The 21,372-nt window shown below is 48.0% G+C and overlaps 1 protein-coding gene across 1 annotated transcript in view; it reads right to left on the bottom strand.

Annotated features, from left to right (window-relative positions):
* Window positions 1–15,834: 15,834 nt before the first annotated feature.
* Window positions 15,835–21,372, bottom strand: part of VTCN1 (V-set domain containing T cell activation inhibitor 1) — a 34,134-nt gene continuing 28,596 nt past the window's right edge. The window contains exons 4-6 of the mRNA XM_036344963.1: window positions 20,471–20,749; window positions 17,603–17,772; window positions 15,835–17,317 (exon numbers count right to left, since the gene is read on the bottom strand). Of these exons, the coding sequence (XP_036200856.1) occupies window positions 17,648–17,772; window positions 20,471–20,749 (404 nt within the window). The 3' untranslated portion in view covers window positions 15,835–17,317; window positions 17,603–17,647. The remainder of the gene's footprint in view (window positions 17,318–17,602; window positions 17,773–20,470; window positions 20,750–21,372) is intronic.

Raw genomic sequence — 21,372 nt, 5'->3', positions numbered from 1 at the left:
TCCCTGCACCTCTCTACACCCTCCCTCCCTCCCGCCCCACTGGTCCCGCGCCCGACACGCGACAAGAGCCCCCCCTCGCCCCCCGTGATGAGGTAGGGGGCCTCCCGCTCCTTCCCCCGACCCGGTCCTGGGGGGAGGGCACAGCGGGCCGGGACGTGGCGAGTCCGCACCAGCTCCTCGGCGGCCACAGCCTCCCCAGGTTTGGACCCCAGGTGAGGAAAGGCTCCGGCCCCTCCTCGCACCAATCCCAGCCCTCCACTCAGGAGCGTCCAATCACCGTCCGAGAGGGGCGGCCCGAGGCCCCCACCGCCCTCTAGATTGACACCACCAGCACCCAATAAGCTTTGGAAATCCCACATCGCCTGTCCACTCAGGCGGGGAGGGGAGAACCAAACTGAGGGGCGGGGCGGTGGGAGGGCTCGGGCCTCTCTGGGGGGAAAAAAGCAAAGCGGGGAGTGAGCGGCATAGTAGAGCCAGCGTCACCATTTTACGGGGATTGTCCTCTTTATCTCTGTGGTGACAGAGAGGCCAGAGGACCACTTGATAGGCCTCGGGGATGGCCTCCTTGACGCCCTCAGATTGGGCCCACAAACCCAGGCTGGACCCTCCCATTGGTGGGTGGAGCTGTCAGTCAGCCCAGGGCATGCTGGGAGTTGTAGGACGAGCTATTTTCCTGTTTCCCGCTGCGGCGACGGAAGTTTCCCTTCAGGCCTAGTGTGCCCGCTGCGGCTCGTTGGCGCCGGCATTTTCTGGGACCAAGGGCCCCTCAGTCCCTAGTTCCGGGACCCGATCCCCTGGGGCTGGAGAAGCCGCTGTTGCACCCAATACGGCCAGGGGTGAAAATGACCTGTTTGTCGCCCAGAACGGAGCAGGTTTGTCCCGCTGGTTTATCAGCCCCTCCAGGAGGGCCCGCGACTGCTCACAGTGGGAGAGTGGAGGATGTCAAGAAGGGTAGAAATCAGCCCTTGGTGGGCGCACAAGCTAATTGGGCCGATGAGCTCACGGAACCCCCTTTATAATTTCTCTCCTTTAGTAGTGTCCTTACCGGCCGTCTCCTGGTTCGGCCATGTGGGCCTTTGCTGTTCCTGGGATCGGGCACCGCTCTCCCCAGACTCCACAAGTGGCAGCCCTGGCTCACCTCCGCCTTCTGGCTCCAGCCGCTTACCCCTGGCGAGTGGGTTCCGTCTTCTTTGCTCTGTGCACGGCCTTTCCTACCGGATTTGCGCCCCGTGAACCGCTGTTGCGTTGATGTCTTCCTCATCCATATCTACTCGAGGCACAGTGCCTAGAGCACAAGCGTTGAAAAATAAGGAAATCTGGAAATCAACCACAAGAAACTTGTCGACTCCAAAATATGAAGGAAAAAAAAACAAAAAACTATTTACAAAACTTAGAAATGTTTAGCCATTTCCAAAATAGATACAACATGCCATGGCCGTGAGTCCAATGCCACTTCTACAGAGGGAGGCAAACGGAGGTTTGCAGTTTGTATGGAAAAGTAATACGATAATGAATAAGTAATAACACCAAAGGAAGCTGTTTCCTATACTCAGCTGTAAACCCACGTTTGCATATATAAAACTGGTTCCGGGACCCGATCCCCTGGGGCTGGGCTGGGGATCGTATATAAAAATGACATGCGATTTCCAAAAGTAAGCATGCCTACAAAGGTCTTAAAATAGTCCTTACCTAGATTTCTTCACCTGCCCTGACTCAGAGTCTGCAGTCTCCATCCCCGTGGGCTGGAGTTAGGTCACACAAGCCGTGCAGACTTGGGTTTGCTATATATCCCCGCCTGAACTTCACCTTCACCTGATGCTTGGTGCTGCTTCATCTCTTATTCATGCCCTATGCCATCTCCCAGGTGGCTGTTCCGAGCTTCTCTTGTTTAAGAAGTACTTTATAATTTACATCAGCATCATCTTGTTCAATCCTTTAACGATTCTTTGAGGGAAATCTCAGAGAAGGCTGGTGGTCAGCCCAACGTAATACATCGGAAGACTTGAACGCAGCCTTATAATGCCTTTTCAAAGATTTTTACCCCAACCACCTCTTTCTTTCCTTTCCCAGCTTCTTAAGCATCTCAGCAGATTCTTAAAAATTTAAATATTGTAAAGATAAAGTAAAAGCCTTTAATTGAGAAAAGGAAAGCTATTTGGAGAACTCCCTTACCTTCTACTTAAAAACCTGATATATCATATACCTCCTCTCATACCCCTCCTGCCTGCCTTTCTTCTGTTGAAAGGGTAACCCCTCAAGATCTTTGCTCTTTAAACCCAGCCTCTCCTGCCTCCTCAAAACCTGGCTGCTTCTACATTTTCAATCTCTTCTTTAAAAAGAAAATTTTTTTTTCAATTGCCGTTTATACTCGGCATTATTTTGCGTTAGTTTCGAATGTACAGCATGGTGGTTAGACAATCATATGCTTTACACAATGTCCCCCCTGATATTTCCCGCGCCCAACTGGCACCATAAATATCAATTACAATATTATTGACTAGATTTCCTAGACTGTGCTTCAGAGCCCCATGATTCAGCGCGTTCTCTACTAGCGTGTTCTTCTGCCAATAATTACAACCAAACGTTAAAGGGGGAAACAAATCCCCCATTGACTCCGCTGCCTTTCAGCTCAGCTTTTGGGACTCTCGGCTCTACATTTCTGGGTAGTCGCGCACTCCGCTCTCATCATCGCCTTCCATTATCATCATCACCACCCATAGTTCCCTGCCGCGGATGAACTCACTGTTGACCCGCTTTCCTATGAAGCTTTCCTCTTGTGGATCACAGGTGATGTGCTCCCTGGCTTCTTACACACAGCCCCGTTAGTCAGCATTGCTGTGTGCTTCCTCATCCTTACAACGTGCTTCTTCTTGACTTCTCAACTCCTCTCTGGCCTTCTAATCTCTTGGGCTGCTTCTCACACTCTCCCTCCTCCTTCCCCTACGTTACCCCCTGCCTTTCCTTTCTGAATTTTGCTCTCATGCAGGTGACTCCCAGGTCCACATTCTCAGTACTGACCTCTCCCCTGAGCTTTGGTCACAGCCATCTATTAGAACACTGCCCCCGAATGTGTCCCCATCCCCTGAAGCCCCACATATTTTAAATCTCATTGAATGTTTCTGCTCACTAAACTGTGCTCTGAATTTTATTGTCTCAAGGATAGCATCATTCTCCCTCCCCTCCAGCTTGAAACCTTATAGTGCTCTTGGCCTCCTTTATCTTTTTCCATATCCAGGCAGGTACCAATTTCTTTCCATCCTCACTGCCAACACCTTACTGTGTAGACTTTTAGGACCCGATCATCCTGACCTCAGGTATCACCATAGTCTCCGAATTATCCCTCCCCTCTGTTTTTTTTTTTTTCATGCAATCCTACACAGCTTTTCCAAATTAATTGTAAACACATGGTACATGGTCAGCCTTTGTTCTAAAAGCGTCAGGAGCTCCTTATCTTCATAGGATAAAATCTGGATTCTAAATAGATCCATAAAACTGGCCTGTTAGTTATTCCCTGAACATTGCTAAGCACACTTCTTGATCTTTGCCAATTTTTTTTTTTTTGCAGAATTTGTTCATCTTTATTTAAACCTACCCTTCCTTCTGTGTCAAGCCTGTTTGAAACTTTCCCTGTTACTTCAAGGCCTCAGATTTGAGCTCCAATAGCTCTTTACCTATACTTTTCACTTTCAAGTTTGTGCTACATTGTAGTAGCAAGTTTTTTTTATTTATTATATATAATTTATGCATGTGCATCTGTATTCTCTCTCTCTCTCTCTCTCTCTCTCTCTCTCTCTCACACACACACACACACACACACACACACACATTCCTTATTTCTCTATTAGTATGAAATGCCCTTGGCAACCAGCCCCGTGCCTTCACAGGAGGCCTCTAGTAAAGACCTGTTATTGAGCAGGGAACAATGACCTCACATAAAGGAGAACAGACAGGACTGCCCTCAGCCAAAGATTTTGTGGGTTGTGTAGCCCGACGTGATTTGGAGTGAGATCATGGGAGAGGTTAAAGGATGAAGGATTCTGCTTTCTCAGAATGAAGTTCAGGGTTTTCGTCGACTCTCACATACTGCTTCATCTTTCTGGGGACCCCAGGCAGCAGACAGTGACGGGGAAGTACGAAAGCCGTGGAGTCGGAGGAACAGGATCGATGAAAACGGCCAGGTCCATCACGGTGTCTGCAGGACTTCAGCCCACCCTGGCAACCCGAGACAGGGAATGTCCCCACGGCAAGAAGGCCAGGAAGGGAGACGAGCCGTCAGGAAGTCAGTCAGGTCTGGACTGGACGTTTTGATTGATCAGTACCACCAGAGACTGTGAATATAGAGAGAGCGATGTCACATTTACCTTTGGCCTCTTAATGAGAACAGTCTCCCCTTGCTTCTCTAACTCCCCTCACATTTTGCTCCCAAACACAGTACAGTCTGGCCTCTGCTCTCACCATTCCTCTGAAATGGCTTTTGCCAAAGTCCCGGATAACTTCCTCCTTGCTAACTCCAGAGGATACTTTTCAGTTATTATTTAATAGAATTTTCTGTAGCTGTGACACGGACAAGTTTCTTCTCCTTGAAACCTTGTCTCCCTTGATTGCCATAGCTCTATTTAACCTCTCCTTTTCTTTTCCCCACACTTCCTTCCACCTGGTTCTTAAATGTTGCTATTTCCCAGGGTCCTTAGTGTGCTCTCTCTCAATAATAATTTTTAAAAACACACCAAACCCCCTCTCCCCCCTTGACTGTTGTGGGATTTGGAGGTGATGTATACAAAGCACCAGCCCCTTCTATAAGGGGGGCTCTTTCATTATATTATTGCCCACGTCCGTTCTCTGAATTTACTCCACTTTCTTCCACACTATTTCTGCTTTAGCTCAGGTTTGTTGTTTTTGTTTGTTTTAGCTCAGGTTCTTATACTTTGTTTGGATTACTAATTAGGGTTCCATTTCCATGCAATACTCTCTAATCCTCTGAGATATATACTTCTGAAATTTCAATTTGATTAGGATCTTCAGTGGCTACTCAGTACCTTCATTTATTCATCAAATATCCTTTAAGCACCTGGAATATGTTTTCCCCAAATGTCTCCATGGCTTGATCCCCACTAGAATAGTAAGTTCCCCGAGGGCAGGGCCTTGTGCCTATGTGCCAGGATCTGTCATTGTGCAGAACAAGCAAAGACCCCTGCTCCTATGGAAATTGTCTCCCAGGAGGGGCTTCCCTTGACCCTGCCTCTGCCAGCCCAGCCAGCCTCATTTCCTACACCGCCCCACCCTGACCCCAGCATGCACCCTGAGCTTCAGCCTCTTTGCTCATTGTCCCAGCCACTGGCTTTGCTTTGGGCTTCCTGCCTGCTCTCCTTTGCCTCCTTAACCTCCACCCATTCTTCAGAGCTCAGTTCCGAGACATCATTTTCTCTGGGAGTCCTCCAGGGACCAAGTCTGTATTAGGTGCCCTCTATGTGGTACTGATGGTGCTCTGAGATAACCTCTACTAAGTCCTTAACATTCTACATTTCTTTTTGTAAAAAATATAGTTTTACTGATTTCAGAGAGGAAGGGAGAGGGAGAGAGGGATAGAAACATCAATGATGAGAGATAATCATTGATCAGCTGCTTCCTGCACGCCCCCTACTGGGGATGGAGCCTGCAACCCAGGCATGTGCCTGAACCAGAATCTAACTGTGACTTCCCGGTTCTTAGGTAGATGCTCAACCATTGAGCCAGACTGGCTGGGCAACATTCTATATTTCAATTTTTTTTCAAGTTGTTCAATAAATATTTGTTGAATGAATAGGTCATTGCCGTGTTTCCTTCCTGTATTTTTTTAAAGAAAAAAATCACACTAAAGTAAAAACCTGGCATCTGTTCATTTTAAAGAATTCAGTAAAACATGCTGAAATCCCAAAGATGGAAGTGAAAAAACAACCCCAATCCCACCAGCCATAATAACCAATCACGTTCGGTGAACATCATTTTGGACAACCTAATATGCAAATATAAGAGAAGCATGGGTAATGAAAAGATGGGTAGAGATACTTTTTTAAAAACCAGAACAATCATATTTCAGATATAATTTTAAATTTAATTTTACTTGAATTTCACAAAAGAAAAAGAAAGAGAAGTTGATGGAATTGCTGAATTCATATAAATATTTCCTCTAACCCTAGCTGGTTTGGCTCAGTGGATAGAGTGTTGGCCTGTGGACTGAAAGGTCTTGGGTTCCATTCCAGTTAAGGGCACATCCCTGGGTTGCAGGCTCGATTCCCAGTAGGGGGAATACGGAAGCCCATCTGTACCAGTTAGTAAATGTCAGTCACTGGACTCTCCCCAGGGCTCTCCCTCTCTCCTGGCTGCCCCATCCCACAGGACCAACCCCCAACCCCCATCTCCCCAGAACCCAGAACTACAGGGGAAAGGAAACTCTGGTCCCATCTCCCAGAAGCCTTCAACAGGCACCACTTTGCCCCAAGAGCTAAGTTTCCATCTGTTTTACATAACAGCCATCAAGTAAGGCTTTGTGTGCAGAAAGTATTCAGTGTGAAAACCCTTTGAAAACCCCTGCTCAAGGTCAGCCCTCAGGCCCTTGCAGGTTTGCCCAGTCCGGGGGAATTCTGAGAATGGAGGCCTTTCTCCCACACACACTAGCTCCTTATGAAGTCAAGTGCACGTCTGCATCCTGGTGTGATTCCAATGGACAACAGACACAGACCTGCGGGTACGGAGACGACCCCTGAGCCGGCCCCAAATCAGATGAGGCAGAAGGTGCTGGAGCCCAGGCTCAAGTGCAGGCCGCAGGAAGGGAGTGGGCTTTGCTCCGTGCCCAGCCCTGCATCATCCTGCAGCGGGGGCTGGGCAAGGCGGCGGGGAATCCCTGAGCCACGTGGCCTGCCCTTCCCACCAAGCAGCCTGCCTGGTGTGCCCACTGCACTGTCACTGCGGAGGAGCCCCAGGGAGCAGGAGTCAGGGCCCAGGCACAGACACAGGGATGATCTCCCTGTGAGCCCTGCGGTGAGAAGTCTGGGGTGGGGGGTCTCCCCTGCCACGGAGCACAGGGCTCAGCTGTTACAGAACCCTGTCAAAGCCCCAAAGGAGCCCCAGCTGGTTTGGTTTGGTGGATAGAGCTTCGGCCTGCGGACTAAAGGGTCCCAGGTTCAATTCCGGTCACGAGCACATGCCTGGGTTGCAGGCTCGACGCCCAGTGGGGGGCTTGCAGGAGACAGCCAGTCAATGGTTCTCTCTCATCATTGATGTTTCTCTCTCTCTCTGCCTCTGCCTTCCTCTCTGAAATCAATTAAAAAAAAAAAAAAAAGCCCTAACTGGTTTGGCTCAGTGGATAGAGCATCGGCCTGCAGACTGAAAGGTCCCAGGTTCGATTCCGGTCAAGGGCATGTACCTGGGTTGCGGGCACATCCCCAGTAGGAGGTGTGCAGGAGGCAGCTGATCGATGTTTCTCTCTCATCAATGCTTCTAACTCTCTATCCCTCTCCCTTCCTCTCTGTGAAAAATCAATAAAATATATTTAAAAATAAATTAATTAAATAAAAGCCCCCAAAGGAGGGGTCTATTTCCGGAGGCTGCTGCTCCCATGACTGCAGACTGGCCTAAACCAACAGGAACAAGTGCTCTCCCCATCTGAGCGTCCAGGCTGTGCTCCCTCCGAGGGCTCCAGGGCAGGGCCCTTCCTGCCTGGTCAGCTTCTGGGGGCTCCTGGGGCTCCTTTGCTCCTGGCCCCATCCCTTCAATCTCCCCTCCTCTTCCCGGGCCCCCTCCTCCTTCCTAACAGAATGCCACACTGTGTTCACGTGCGCACTCCTGGCCGATCACGTGGCCAGGCCCCCCTGTTCACATGCGCACTTCAGGCTGTCCACGTGGTCACGCCCCCTGTTCACATGCCCACTTCTGGCCAATCACGTGGCCACGCCCCCTGTTCACATGCCCACTTCTGGCCAATCACGTGGCCACGCCCCCTTGTTCACGTGCCCATCGTACAGGTGAAGCTACTGGGCACAGAGAGGGCGAGTGACTTCTTCCTTGGAGGGTGCACAGCAGTAAAAGGACGGAGCTGGAAATGAACCTCCGCCGCCCAGAGCCTCTGTCTCCTTGACCTGTGACCTCTGGGTAAGCGGCCGTTTGCTCTGTTGGGCTTCACCCTTCCCCTCACCCCCCCCATTCTTCCACCCCCAGCAAACTGGTCACGGCACCAGTGCCTCCGGGCGGCTGCTCTCTCTGTCCCAAGACCCCTCCCAGCTGGTAACCTTGGCGGAGTCCCGCTGCATTGGGGCGAGGGCCCTGCGTGGAGAACACCTCGCCTCCCCTCGCCGACTGTGGCTTAGATTACAAAGTGCCATGATTTCCCCCGCGTGCCTTTCGCCACCTGCCTCTCCTGGCAGATTTTGTTTTACCTCGAAATGAAATTGATTCGGGGTCTGCAAACCAGCAGGCTTCCTGCATTCGCTCTGAGCTGTGGCTCTGCCTGGGGCCTCCTGGTCCAAGTCCCCGATGCCACCCCAGCTCCGTGGCAGCATCGCTCATCCCCTGGGCCCCCATTCAGCACAGGCACCCCCAGCGCTCCCCTGCAGCCCCAGGGTCTCGCTGAGCCCGGGTCCCAGCCGGTCACCAGTTCCCCAGGTCCTACCTGCAGCCCCAGGTCCTCAAACCAGTCTGGGAGGGGCCGGGGGCGGACCCCCTTAGGCAGAGGGGTGCAGACACCAGGTGGGCACTGCGCCCCCACACCCGGCCTCCCCTCTCCCCCGAGGAAATGCCGAGAGCACCCAGTCTGAGCTGAGTCCACTCCTGGAGGGCTCAGCCTGCGCAGTGCGGCCACCAGAGGGGACCCGTCTGCAGGGTGGTAGGCAGAACAGGCCTCCCAAGGCAGCTGGGTGCCCACCTGGCCCCAAAGCCAGCCTTCAGCCTCCCCCTCGCCCTGCTCAAGGGGAACCAGGTGTGGTTTCCGCCCAGCCCAGCTGCCTGCCTTGGGAGGCGGCAGAGGCTGTCGCCCTCTGCCGGCCAGTTCCTGTTACTGCAGGAATAGTCACCCTGCCACCCAGCCCGTGCCCACTGGGAGCCAGCTCAGCACATCATTCCCATCCACAGCTCAGAACCAGGCCTCGGCGCTTCCCCCCTTGGATGGAGCAGAGCTGGATTGGGAATCAGGACGGTCTCTGCAGCTGATGTGTGGTCCCCATTTTCACGAGCCCAGGAGGCTCCAGGCCCTCTGTGGATTTGTAACTATGGCTGTATTACCAGAGACCCTTCAGGGCACAAGCTGGAATGTGGCGGCCAGGTCTCGGATTGGAGCCCTCTGCTGTTGCCTCCACCTGCTGCGAGGACATCCTGCCAGGCACTCCGCTCAGAAAGAAGAGGGTCCCTTGCCTCCAAATGGGCAACAGACTTAGGCCCGTGGGTATAGAGAGGACCCTGAGCCGGCTCCCAATGGGACGAGGCAGAAGGTGCTGGAGCTCAAGTGGAGGCGGCAGGAAGGGAGTGGCTCTGCTCCTGCATCTCCCTGGAACCCAGAGCTACAGGGGACAGGGGACTCTGGTCCCCTCTCCCAGGCGCCTCAACACGCACCACTTTGCCCCCAAGCAGCTTAGTTTCCATCTGTTTCATGTCACGGCCATCAGGTAAGGCCTTGTTTGTGGAAAGTACTCAGTGTGAAAACCCTTTGAAGTCCCCTGCTCAAGGTCAGCCCTCAGGCCCTTGCAAGCTCACCTGGCCCTGGATTTTGGAGAATGGAGGCCTTTCTCCCAGTTCTCCCAAACACAGGGAGCTCCTTGTGAAGTCAAGTGCACGTCTGCATCCTGGTGTGATGACCTTGCCTCCAAAGCAGTGGTTCTCCACCTTCTGGCCCTTTAAATACAGTTCCTCATGTGGTGACCCAACCATAAAATTATTTTCGTTGCTACTTCATAACTGTAATGTTGCTACTGTTATGAATCGTCATGTAAATGTCTGATATGCAGGATGGTCTTAGGCGACCCCTGTGAAAGGGTCGTTCGACCGCCAAAGGGGCTGCGACCCACAGGTTGAGAACCGCTGCACCAAAGGGACAACAGACACAGGCCTGTGGGTATAGAGAGGACGTCTGAGCGGCTCCAAATGGGATGAGGCAGAAGCTTCTGGAGCCCAGGCTCAAGTGGAGGCGGCAGGAAGGGAGTGGGCTTTGCTCCGTGCCCAGGCCTGTGCCAGGTGCTCACGGTCCAGATTCTGTCCAATCCTAAGAGAGGTGTTTCTTTGCTCCCTCCCTCCCTCCTTCCCTTCCTCCTGGCTTTACTGAAAACCTGTCTGTGCCAGGGGCTGGGGTACAAAGGTAAAGCTAACATTCCCAAGACCTCATCGCCCCGGAGAGCATCATCCAGAAAACGGCTGTGACCAGGTGGGTGCAGGATGCAGGGGGAGCCCTAAGGGACTCAGGGAAGGTTCTCCAGGGGAGTTAAAGCCGGCTGGGGCCTGAAGGCTGAGGAAGGGCATTCCAGAAGGAGGGAACTGCATATGCAAAGGCAGGGAGGCAGGAAAGAGCCCGCCTGGTCTGGGAACGGTGGGAGGGCGATGGAGCCCGGGTCCAGGAAATCTGCTGGGTGAGGTTGGGGTCCCAGAACACACTACTTGGACCCTCTGCCTCCTTGACCTCCTTTGCTCCGGGTTAGGAAGTGGCCCCGGCCCAGCTGCACAAATGGATGGCTTTGACATTGGAGAGGGAGTGAACAAGGAGGGGCCGGCTGATGTGTATTTTTGGATTGCTTCTCAGAAATCTCCTCCTCCTCCCTATATTTCAATTTTATACTTGCTTATCTGATTCTGCCCTTGGCCCTCACAGTACCCCCACCCCCTCCCCACTGGGAACTCGTAAGGACAAGGAACCGTGTTTTATTTCTGCATCCCTAACATTGGGCACAGTGTCTGAAACATAGTAGGGTTAATAAATAAGCGAATAAAGTGAGATTCATGTTAATTTCTAAGAAACTGGTCATAATGGCAGAGGACCGGGGAAATTTATTCTTTATTTCAAGATAGATAATTTTTGCCTTTTGATTTTGAGTCTGATTCCTGAAACACTGAGTCTTTAGTGCCACCTAGTGGCAGTAGCTGCAATAAAAGGCTTGTGTAACTAAGAAAAACTTGGACCTTGCATACTTCTGTTTTGTTTATTTTGAACTGAGACAGAGAAGGGAGAACTTACATTGCATTATGGTACTTTGATTTTTTATCTATGAATTCTCTGAACCATGAGATAATTCTAATTGTTAGATCTAAGAAGCGTAAATAGTCCCTTATAACGGATATTTTATGAAAAACGGGCAACTTCAATTTTGAGAAGGTGCAGGATGAAATGGGTAGAATGATCTGAACTTTGGAGCTCTGCTTGTGTAGCTCTTCTGGGTCAGAGTGGGACTAAATGAGACATAAGTTCCATTATTATTACCCTTTTGGAAAAGATTCTTCACTTTTTTAAAAATATATTTCTTTATTGATTTCAGAGAGGAAGGGAAAAGGAGAGAAAGAAACATCAATATTGAGAGAGAATCACCAATCTGCTGCCTCCTGCATGCCCCCTACTGGGGATGGAGCCTGCAACCCAGGTATGTGCCCGTGGCCGGAATTGAACCTGGGACCCTTTAGTCCACAGGCTGATGCTCTATCCACTGAGCCAAGCCGGCTAGGGTGATTCTTTAGTCTTATCCAGGGTCATCTAACACCTGCTTTGTCTCTTCACTTGAATCCTAGTTGCCAGACCAAACCCCTGCCAGGACCCCAGACTTTCCGCAGTTGATGTAGTCAGGAAGCTGCCCCCAGTCTTAACTGGTTTGGCATAAAGATATTCTTAGACTATTTACACTTATTGTACACTCAATTCATCTCTTTCTGTGAATCCTCTCTTTTCTAAGTTTGTCAAGTAATAAAGTTCATTATTAACTTTTTTGAAATAAATATTTTAGGAAGCAACTGATTCATTATATTAATGTGTTTGTTTAAAAAATTATTTTGGATGAGTGCTTTGTGATTACATGATCTTTTATGTAAATGTATCTTCCATATAAAATATACACTGCTAAATGGGTAATAATATAAAGAAAATGGCACATTTATAGGCTGGATTTTGTGGTGCAGATGGCAGTAATTCTCGTGATTAAAATTAGCATCAGTGTGGAGTGCTCATACTGTTGTATTAAAGAATGGATCATAAAAGGCATGCTTTGCACTCTTTACAATATTGCATTCTAATGTAACGTACGCACTTTCTCTTTTTTCCTTTTAGGATTCTTCTATTCTTATACTTAATGACCATGTCATCTTGCAAGATTCATCCTGAAAATGTTGACTTAGAAAAGACCCTTTGTCTGGACTACATTGGCCCCTGCTGTCTTCATGGCTCGCTCCTAATCAGGATGGTAAGTCTATTGAATTCTCTGTGTATCATAGTATCTAGATCAGTGGTTCTCAACCTTCCTAATGCCGCGACCCTTTAATATAGTTCCTCATGTTGTGGTGACCTCCAATTTCATTGTTACAAATTGAACATAATTAAAGCATAGTGATTAATCACAAAAACAATATGTAATTATATATGTGTTTTCCAATGGTCTTAGGCGACCCCTGTGAAAGGGTCGTTTGACCCCCAAAGTAGACCTCAGAATGTGACTGTATTTGGAGCTAGGGCTTTTAAAGAGGTAATGAAGGTTAAGTGAAGTAGTATGGGTGGACCCTAATCTAACATGACTGGTGTCCTTATAAGGAGAGGGATACCAGGGATGCAGGTGCACAAGGAAAAGGCCACGTGAGGACACAACAAGCAGGTGGCCATCTGCAAGCCAAGAAGAGAGGCCTCAGGAGAAACCAAACCTACTGACACTTGGGTCTTGGATTGCCAGTCCCAGAACATGGGGAAGGAAATTTCAGTTGTTTAAGCCACCCAATCTGTGGTATTTCGTTATGGCAGTCCTAACAGACTGTTACAGTCAGGCAGTGTAATAACTGCTTTTTATGAATTCTCTCTTTAATAGTCATAGTTACCAACTTGAGGCAGGTACCGTTGTGACAGGGCCTGCAATAAAACTTTTGCCCACAGCAGGAACCCTCTTTAGTATGCTCAGACCTGACCCTGAACGTAGGTCAGTACAATACTCTGGCTCCTAAGTGGGTGAGGTGGGGAGAGAATGAAATGGAGCCATGCATTTTTTTGACACGTGTATCTCTATCCTGGTTGTGTTTGTGTTACTCTCCGTTCATTATGTTAAGAGAGAATAGTAATTCCCGAATTTACATCAGTGTCAGTTCTTACCAGGCTCTATTGTTTGAACTGATAAGCCCCTTCTGATCATTCACTGTTCTTTTCTAATTTTGTCCTTTACTTTGGTCTCCCTCGCCGAGAGTCACTGCTCTATACTCTGATACCCCAAGTATCTCTCACTGGTTTGATGTTTTTATGTGATATTTTCACTTGTAGCTTCATTTCAGTGAAATAAAGGTTTGCCTCCATGGGAGGGCCATACATTAAGCTATTGAAAAAGGTAGTTAATAAATTACCTTCTCATGTGTAGCTAGATGCTAGTTCTTATTGGGAGGAGGGCAGAGTTTGTTGGAAAGAATGCTAGAAACACTGAGAGTGCTCAGGGCCTAGAGGAGGGTGGATTGGGCCACATAGGAGAAGAGGGGTAAAAGGAAAACTGAGAGGAATTGATGACAGTAGTCATTTAGCAGGCCGTGACTTGGCTTCTGCTGGGAGCACCTACTGCCTCTCAATAGCAACTGCTGTCTGTGTTGTCACCATGTCACACTTCCATCCTCCCCTACCGAGGTATGATGGGACCTGGACCTGCCACTGGAGTCATGTGTGGCTACTTGAACCATCTCATCAAAGTCATATTAAGTACATTCGGTCCTGGAATTTTATCTGTCAAACCTAAATAGTTCTCCCTAAAACAACACATGACTGGCTACAAATAAAGTTTGGAAACTGCAAATATGGGAGGCAAAGAGAAAGAAAACAGCCTCAGTCTGCTATTGCTCACAGGCTAGATTACCTGAGCACCACTTTAGTCTTGTTCTAAAGAAGGGATATACGACCAAGGTACCCATAAAGTTCTTATTTAAAGTATTATTTAGAGTTTTGGGTTAGGGACCTTATAATTGAAAATGCTAAAAATACTTCTTAGGCCAGGCAATTCGATTTGGACTGAAGAGATAAGATCATGCTGAAGGTCAAGTTTTGACTTTGAGAAGACACAGGTATATCATTATCGGGGGGAGCCAGGCTTTTCCGTCGACACAGGGCCTCCTGTAGTGATAACTACAGACCCCTCTTCTAGGCTGTGACTTAACTGCTTTGGCCCCGCAGACACCATCAGTAAACAAGGCTTCCTGGGAATATCTGCTTCGCCCTCTTTTAAGAGCAAACTTCCAAGGACTGCCTGAGCTCCCATACCTATTTTGTCATCATCTTCAAAGGAGTCCAAGTATACAGCAATGAGGAACAGTCAGCAAGACAGTGTGTGATTTTGTGCTAAATTGCATGTACAAATGAAGGACCGCCCAGAGACAGCTTCATGGGGGGAAGAAGAATTTTTGCTTGAGGGTAGATGGAAAAGAGAGCACAGCTGAGGTTCTGTTTTTGAGACTGTTAATTTTCTCCCCTGGCTGCCATGCTGAAACTCCTGGAGGTGCTTGATGTGAAACAGGACATAAGACAAGGTTAAAAGGGGCAAGGAGCGCAGGCACATAGTAAGACAGTCTGAATTAGAGCTGCCAGGGGATGTGTGGAGACTTCACCAGCTGGAGGGAGGTTGGGAATTTTGTGTTTCATCAATGGAATGAAAGCACACCACTGTGCCATCGGGCAGACGCCTCAGTGTGCAATAACATCCCCTGCATACCCCTCCCCAGTTAACAGCGCGCACAGTAAAGTCACTGCGCTGGCGAAACAAATCTCATATAACCTGAAAAGTATAGCTGGTAGCTGATACTTCACCTCGAAGTTAGAATTGTTTGTTCCTTCAAGGGTGTTAATACTTCTGCAGTGTTTTAGCCTTTGGCGTCTCGATTTGAGCTTCCCCAGATGTTTCTGGTGTAGGTGATATCCTGGTCCTTGCACTTCGGCTGATCTGACGCATCTGTTGCCTAATGCATCGCTGTGTGCTCATGGACAAGGCCAAGGGTTAATACCTGGGCTGGGTTGAGCATGTCATGCTTTCACAGTTTGCTTTCTTGATTTGGTTTCATAATGTTTTCTTTGTGCAAAAGGCCTGTGGGCATTTGAAAATGAGATTTTCTATAGATTTTACTCCTCCACCAGCTACCAGTGTGGTTTTGGGCAAGCTGTGGAACCTGAAGATAGCCAGTTACCCACACGTCCCCTCTGGGTCTGCATCTGAAAAGCGAACGGCCGGGGAATGATGATTTTGAGGTTTTTCTTCTGAGATTGAGAATTTGAAATTCCTGAGTAGTCAAAGTCAGATTTTTTTTTTTTTTTGCACTAGAGCACTGGGTTTGTCCACCAACGTGTACTCTTCCACACTTACGTGCGTCAAGCCCACTGTCCTCTATTTTCCTAGATGGAGACATGCCAGGTCGGTGAGCCTCGTGGAGTGTCTTTAAGAAACTAGACCCGGACGCCTGGCCCACGCTCACAGGCTCCTCTCATGTCCTCCATTCACTTATCCATTCACGCAACAGACACTTACTGAACGCCGGTCATATGCGAGGCACGAAGCTTTAGAACCCGATCTATGCCTTTTGATTCATCTTCCCTTACGCTCACTTTCTTTGACAAACCAGGCAGACACCAGTATAGGAAATGCATATTTAATCATTCTCATGAGTGATCAGAACTATACAATCAAGTTTTTTATAACAAAATGCAATACAGTCGTGGTGGGCCCAAAGTGCCCGGGAGGCCGTAGTCAACACGTGAAAGGTGTGGGTGTGTGGGTAGGGGGCTGGAAACAAAATATTCTTTCCTATCAGCGCCTCGTTCCTCAGGGCCTCCTTTCAAAGGTTTATTGTCCCTGCTTTCAGATTTCTCTGTGGGCTTCAGGGAAGGCACATGGTTTTATTGTCTCAGTTTGAATGTGACGAGGCAGGGTTCTGAGATCTAAATTCAGAGAGGGAGAACTTGAGATGGAACTCAAGCAGCTCCCTCACAGAACTTTATTTGTAGCGAAAAACTAAGGGAAAGGAACTCAGAAGCTCAACAGCTGCAGATAATCCGTCAGAAATTCCTGGTTGCCCCAAACTGACTTCTGGCTCTCTGGTCTGAGAGCGCAGCCCACGCGACAGAGGCTAATGCCTATTTTTAAGATCCTTTCCTATTCCGCATCAGGGTTTCTTAACCTCAGCATGATTGACATACTGGGCTGGATAATTCTTTGTCGGGGGTGGATGTCCAGTGCATTGTAGGGTGCAGAGTTCTATTCACTAGATGCCAGTAGCACCCCTCCCCCAAAATCGTGACAGCTAACGTCTCCAAACATTTCTAAATGTCCCCGGGGGTTTGCAGAATGAGCCCGGTTGAGTGAGTCTCACTGCTCTAGTTGCTGTTGAGACCTGAGGTCCTCTCAGGCCACGCGGGCTGGACAGCACAAGCCTGCCACCTTGTGGTGACTTAACGCCCATGTGGCCAAAATGGGAGGCCTTTCCGAGCCCACGTCACCTGAGAAATAAAATGGCATTTGTTTGTTTTTGAAAAGAAGGTCCTCAGATCATTTAGAAAATGTCACCCAACTACGATTTTTATGTTGAAATTACAGTCACGCCCCACACTTCCTCAGCGTTTGTCAGGTGGGAAGAGATGCCGAGGCACGTTTGCAAGCATCATAATGACAAGCGGATCATCGGACCCACCACTGAGATGCAGCCACCTCTGTTGTGAAGTGGCAGCTGACTAGCAGCTTCTTGCTGTTTCCACAGAAGTTTAAGCGCGGACATATTGCAATTGAAACTTTCTGGGGGCGACATTACAGCAGGATAACAAGATCCAGAGACGGGGAGCTGCAATAGCCCACCCTCTCACTCCCCAAATGGGGATGGCCTGAGATATGGGGAGGGGTACACTTGTCCCCACATGCATTTTACTTCGTAGTCTTAACACACTTCTCTAGTTCAGATGAATTATTTCCCCAACTTTTAATACATGTCCTTGAAGATAGATTTATCTTGTTCATATTAGAGTCTTCAATGGGTTGCTTTTGGCTTCTTTTTGCTTCTTGATCTTGTATGTTCACTCCAGGCTTTTAGGCATGAATTCATTTCCCCCCAAGAAATAGAAAACTAGGTCATATCTTGTGGTGAAATCGTTCTGCAGATTCCTGGGATTCTGAAAATAACAGCAGTAAGATACCATTACAGCCATTCAGCAAACATTTATTGAGAACAGAACCTCTCCCTGCCACTGGATGAGTGTATTCTCATTCAGGAACGGCCTTGTTTTCTGTGTTTTGATGACGTTCTATCAAGGCCGCATGGCGCCCTAGGTTGCTGAGGGGAAGGAGATGGCTTGAGTCTCTCCTTCAGGGAGGGATCATCCTCAGAGCTGATGATCGTGTTGGGAACACAGGCACACACACAGTGGACCCCCCACACCATTCAGGGTTCATCTCACCTGCTGTACTAATGACGTTGCACGTTTCTGTGTGGCCGAGGCACGTTATTTTAGGACCAGGGAAGAGGAGAGAGGTAGGAGTACCCAGCCGATGGCAAAGAAAGAAGAGACACACAGGGAGGCCTTTGAGTCCAGCAGCTCTAGGTGACTCCGCCTTCTAATCTCAGAGTCTGTAAAGGGAGAGAACAAGTTCAGGGTCATAGAGGGGAAGCTGCAGATCTTCTCCACATGGCTGGTTAGCAAGGAAAAGTACCTGGAAAACAGCAAGTTGTTCCTAAAACAACTTGTACCCAATTGGGGGGCAACTTTGTACCCCATTATCCACTTTCCCTTTCTTCAAGGGAAGCTCTATTCCATGGTCCACCCCGGTAAGCACGCAGCCAAATGAAAAATGATACCAATAGAGAAATAACAATTGGTTACCAAGGAAAGAATGGGCTGAACCATGGCCATGGCCAGTCCTTGGTTTCAGACACGTTTTTCCCCCTCTCGGCCGTGACCGTTACCGGTTCTGTGTTACTCGCTTTCTTGACATCATTGCAAAGTGATGAGAAAGTATTGTTCTCATTTTGAAGTAGGGAAGAGAAGTGAAGAAATTAAATTGCTCTACTCTGTTTTTCCCCTCGACAGTCCAATCTCATTTAGTTCGTTTTGGCTCTGACACTTACTAGCTGTGCGACTTTAGTTCATCTATATGTGTTTCCATTTCTTCATCTATAAAATAGGACTAAAATAATAATAATCTACTTCTTAGGAGGATTAATGAGTTAATACATTAAAGTGCTTGGAACGTACCTGGCACAGAAGTAAGCACTCAGTAAGTAGTAGCTGTGAAAACAAGAGTCACCCTGCTCAAGCCTAAGTAATGAGTATGACTTCCATTACGTTGATCATTTCCAAATCCATCTCCTTATTCTGAACTTGTCGTGAGTTTCACATCTGGATTTACAGTTGCTACTGGGTCAGTTAAAAACATAATTATTGAGTAAATGTTTGAGCACCTACTGTTGGGGTTCAAAGGAGCCCAATAAAGAACACCCCTTTTTACAGCTGAGTTCTGAATCAGTGAAAGAGTCGGACAAAACGAGTGAGGCAATTGGAAGACCAAAATATCACTCGCATTACTAATGAATCTGATACAGGATGAAGCTTTGTGCTCGGAAGTGAGCGGTCGCCCAGGCATCTCCCCGGACAGGCAGCACCAGCCTGGGCAGGCTTCCTCCTGCCAAGCGGATTACGCGCCTGAAACACTGATGGCTGGGAAGAGCAGAGTGGAAATTATACTTCCTGAGGGTAGCTAGAGAGACAGGAAAAAAGAAGGAGCCGGCCTCTTCTAATAAACTCACCCATCAGATACATTAGCAACTCCTGCTTCTCTGATGAGGCATGAAAGAGGGGCGAACAGAGAGGCTGGAAGGGTTAGGTTGGTGGGGTATCTTCTCATGGAAGGAAGTATGTGGAATAGGGATGGAGCGTTCTCCCAAAACCCCTCGTACGCTGGGTCATGTGCTAACCATGGGACCTTTCTGCCTAGTAAACAATGGGCACTTTCAACTCAGCATCTCTAAAATCCCCATCTTTTTTCCTAAACTGTTGCTTCTGTATTTTAATTGTTTGTTGGCAGTGTTATTAACCTCCTAAGCAAACAGGGTAGAAACATCGCACCCATTTGACTTGCTCTTTCTCTTCTCCTTCACATTTGTGTCCCTAAGGCCTGCAGATTATTTTCTTCATTAACTTTTGATTCTTTCCCTTTCTTTCCCGTTGCTACCGCCTCCATTAAGACCCTCATAATTTCTCCCTTGGACATTGACGTAGGCTCCTGACTTCATGGCTTCCTATTCTATCAAAACCATTCTTCTGTCCTGGCCGGTGTGGCTCAGTTGGTTGAGCATTGTCCCATGCACTGAAAGGTGACCGTTCAATTCCCAGTCAGGGCACATACCCAGGTTGCAGGTTCAATTCCCAGTCGGGTGCGTACAGGAGGCATCCTATTGATGTTACTCTCCCTCTCCCTTCCTCTCTCTATCTCAAAAATCAATAAAAACATTGTAAAGTGAATAAATAAAGTATACATATGAAAACCTATGGAATGAGATAAAATATTTGCAAATCGTATGTCTGATACATGTTTCCTATCCAGGATGCAAAAGAATTTCTACAACTCACTCAAATTGAATTCATTTTAGCCCCAAGAGGGATGGTTTTAAAAGTTATAATTCAGTCTGTGCATTTCTTTGATGCCAGCTCAACCCTAGGTTTTTATGCACTAAAACATTGCAGGGAGACCCGAGTGCTGGCCTCCCTGGATCCTGGTCTTCTCAGCCTGGGAGGCCAGTTCAAACTAGAGCTGTCGGGTAATCCTGGGCCATGTTAGTGGGAGCATGAGCTGACTAAGGAGAGAAGGGCTGAATAAGACTAAGGCAGATTCTAAGACCTTCCGTCTTCAGATTGAAAGCCTTCTCAAAGGCAGACTAGAACCAAACCAGTGTTGGGGGACTTGGCATATAGATCATGAGCTGAATATATCAGAGATGTCAAGTAATCATCACATCCCACTGTTTCACCAAAGCAGCCCTGCTGAGTTAGGGCCTCAGGACCCTACACACCGCTCTCCAAGCAGTCAGAAGGTGTATGAGACGAAGCTTAGTTGCCATCTTTGACCTATAAGGCCATAAATATTGTTTTGTATTAGTCTTCTTCTTATGTAGTGTAATCCCAACTGGAATTGTTGTCTAGGTGTCTGTGAAGAGAACTCTAGAGCTTTCTGTGCCCTCGTACATAATATATCAGTTATAGAAATTATATTTTAATTTAGATTTAATTCTCACCCCAATACACCCATACAAAAAGCATGAAGGGACCCACCTGTCACTTTGATATCCCCCGTGGCTTTGGCAATGTTGTTCTCAATCATACAGGAGTATGTGTTGTTGATTGTGACATTGTAGAGTACAGATACAACCTTCATGGTCACATTCTCAGAATTCAGCTCAAAGCTGGTATTGGAGACTTCTGAGAAGTTGGTTCTTCGGTCAACTTGGGATGTCCAGACCACTGTAGGCTGGGGGAACCATCGGGGAGCCTCACATCGAAAGCTCTCTGAGCTGGCATTGTAGTCCACATCCATCTTTGGGATGCTGAAGGCTGCAGGGTGGAATGTCAGAAAGGGCTGATGTCAAGGTCAGAAAGAGAAGACAATATAGCCTTTGAAGAACTAGGTCTTAAATATACCGTGATTTCTATCATTGAGGTGACTCAGAACTTCGCTTCCCCAGTGGGCTCTCTGTGTATGGCCCATTGTACTGTAGATGCAAATAATGATCTGCTCATGATATTTTGTACATCACAATTCTGGCCAATATCACAAACTCCACAGACATAAGTTCTAGGTTCAATTGTTACAACCGGTAAATTCTCCAAGTAAGAGGAGTTCCAGTGATTACAAAAAAAGTTTATCCATTAGGGAAATTGGGTGTTTCCCCAGGGATCTGTGAAGTCTTCTGAACTTTACACTGAGTGGCCAGATTATTATGACCACCCCATCAGTACTTCATTGACACTTCCAAAAATACTGAATATTGAAAACTTCCTAAGCAAATATTCTCAAGGTTTTATTATTATTATTATTATTATTATTATTTGCATAACTAATTCACTTCATTGTACTGATGGGGTGGTCACAATAATCTGGCCACTCAGTGTATATCTTTTTGCTACCTGGAGAAAATAGGGGAGGGAAAGAGAGAAGGAAGAAACGGTATTCACCT

Source organism: Myotis myotis, unplaced genomic scaffold (genome assembly GCF_014108235.1).
Source record: "Myotis myotis isolate mMyoMyo1 unplaced genomic scaffold, mMyoMyo1.p scaffold_m19_p_18, whole genome shotgun sequence".
In the NCBI taxonomy this organism is placed as follows: Eukaryota; Metazoa; Chordata; class Mammalia; order Chiroptera; family Vespertilionidae; genus Myotis; species Myotis myotis.
This window is presented reverse-complemented; position numbering and strand designations above follow the sequence as displayed.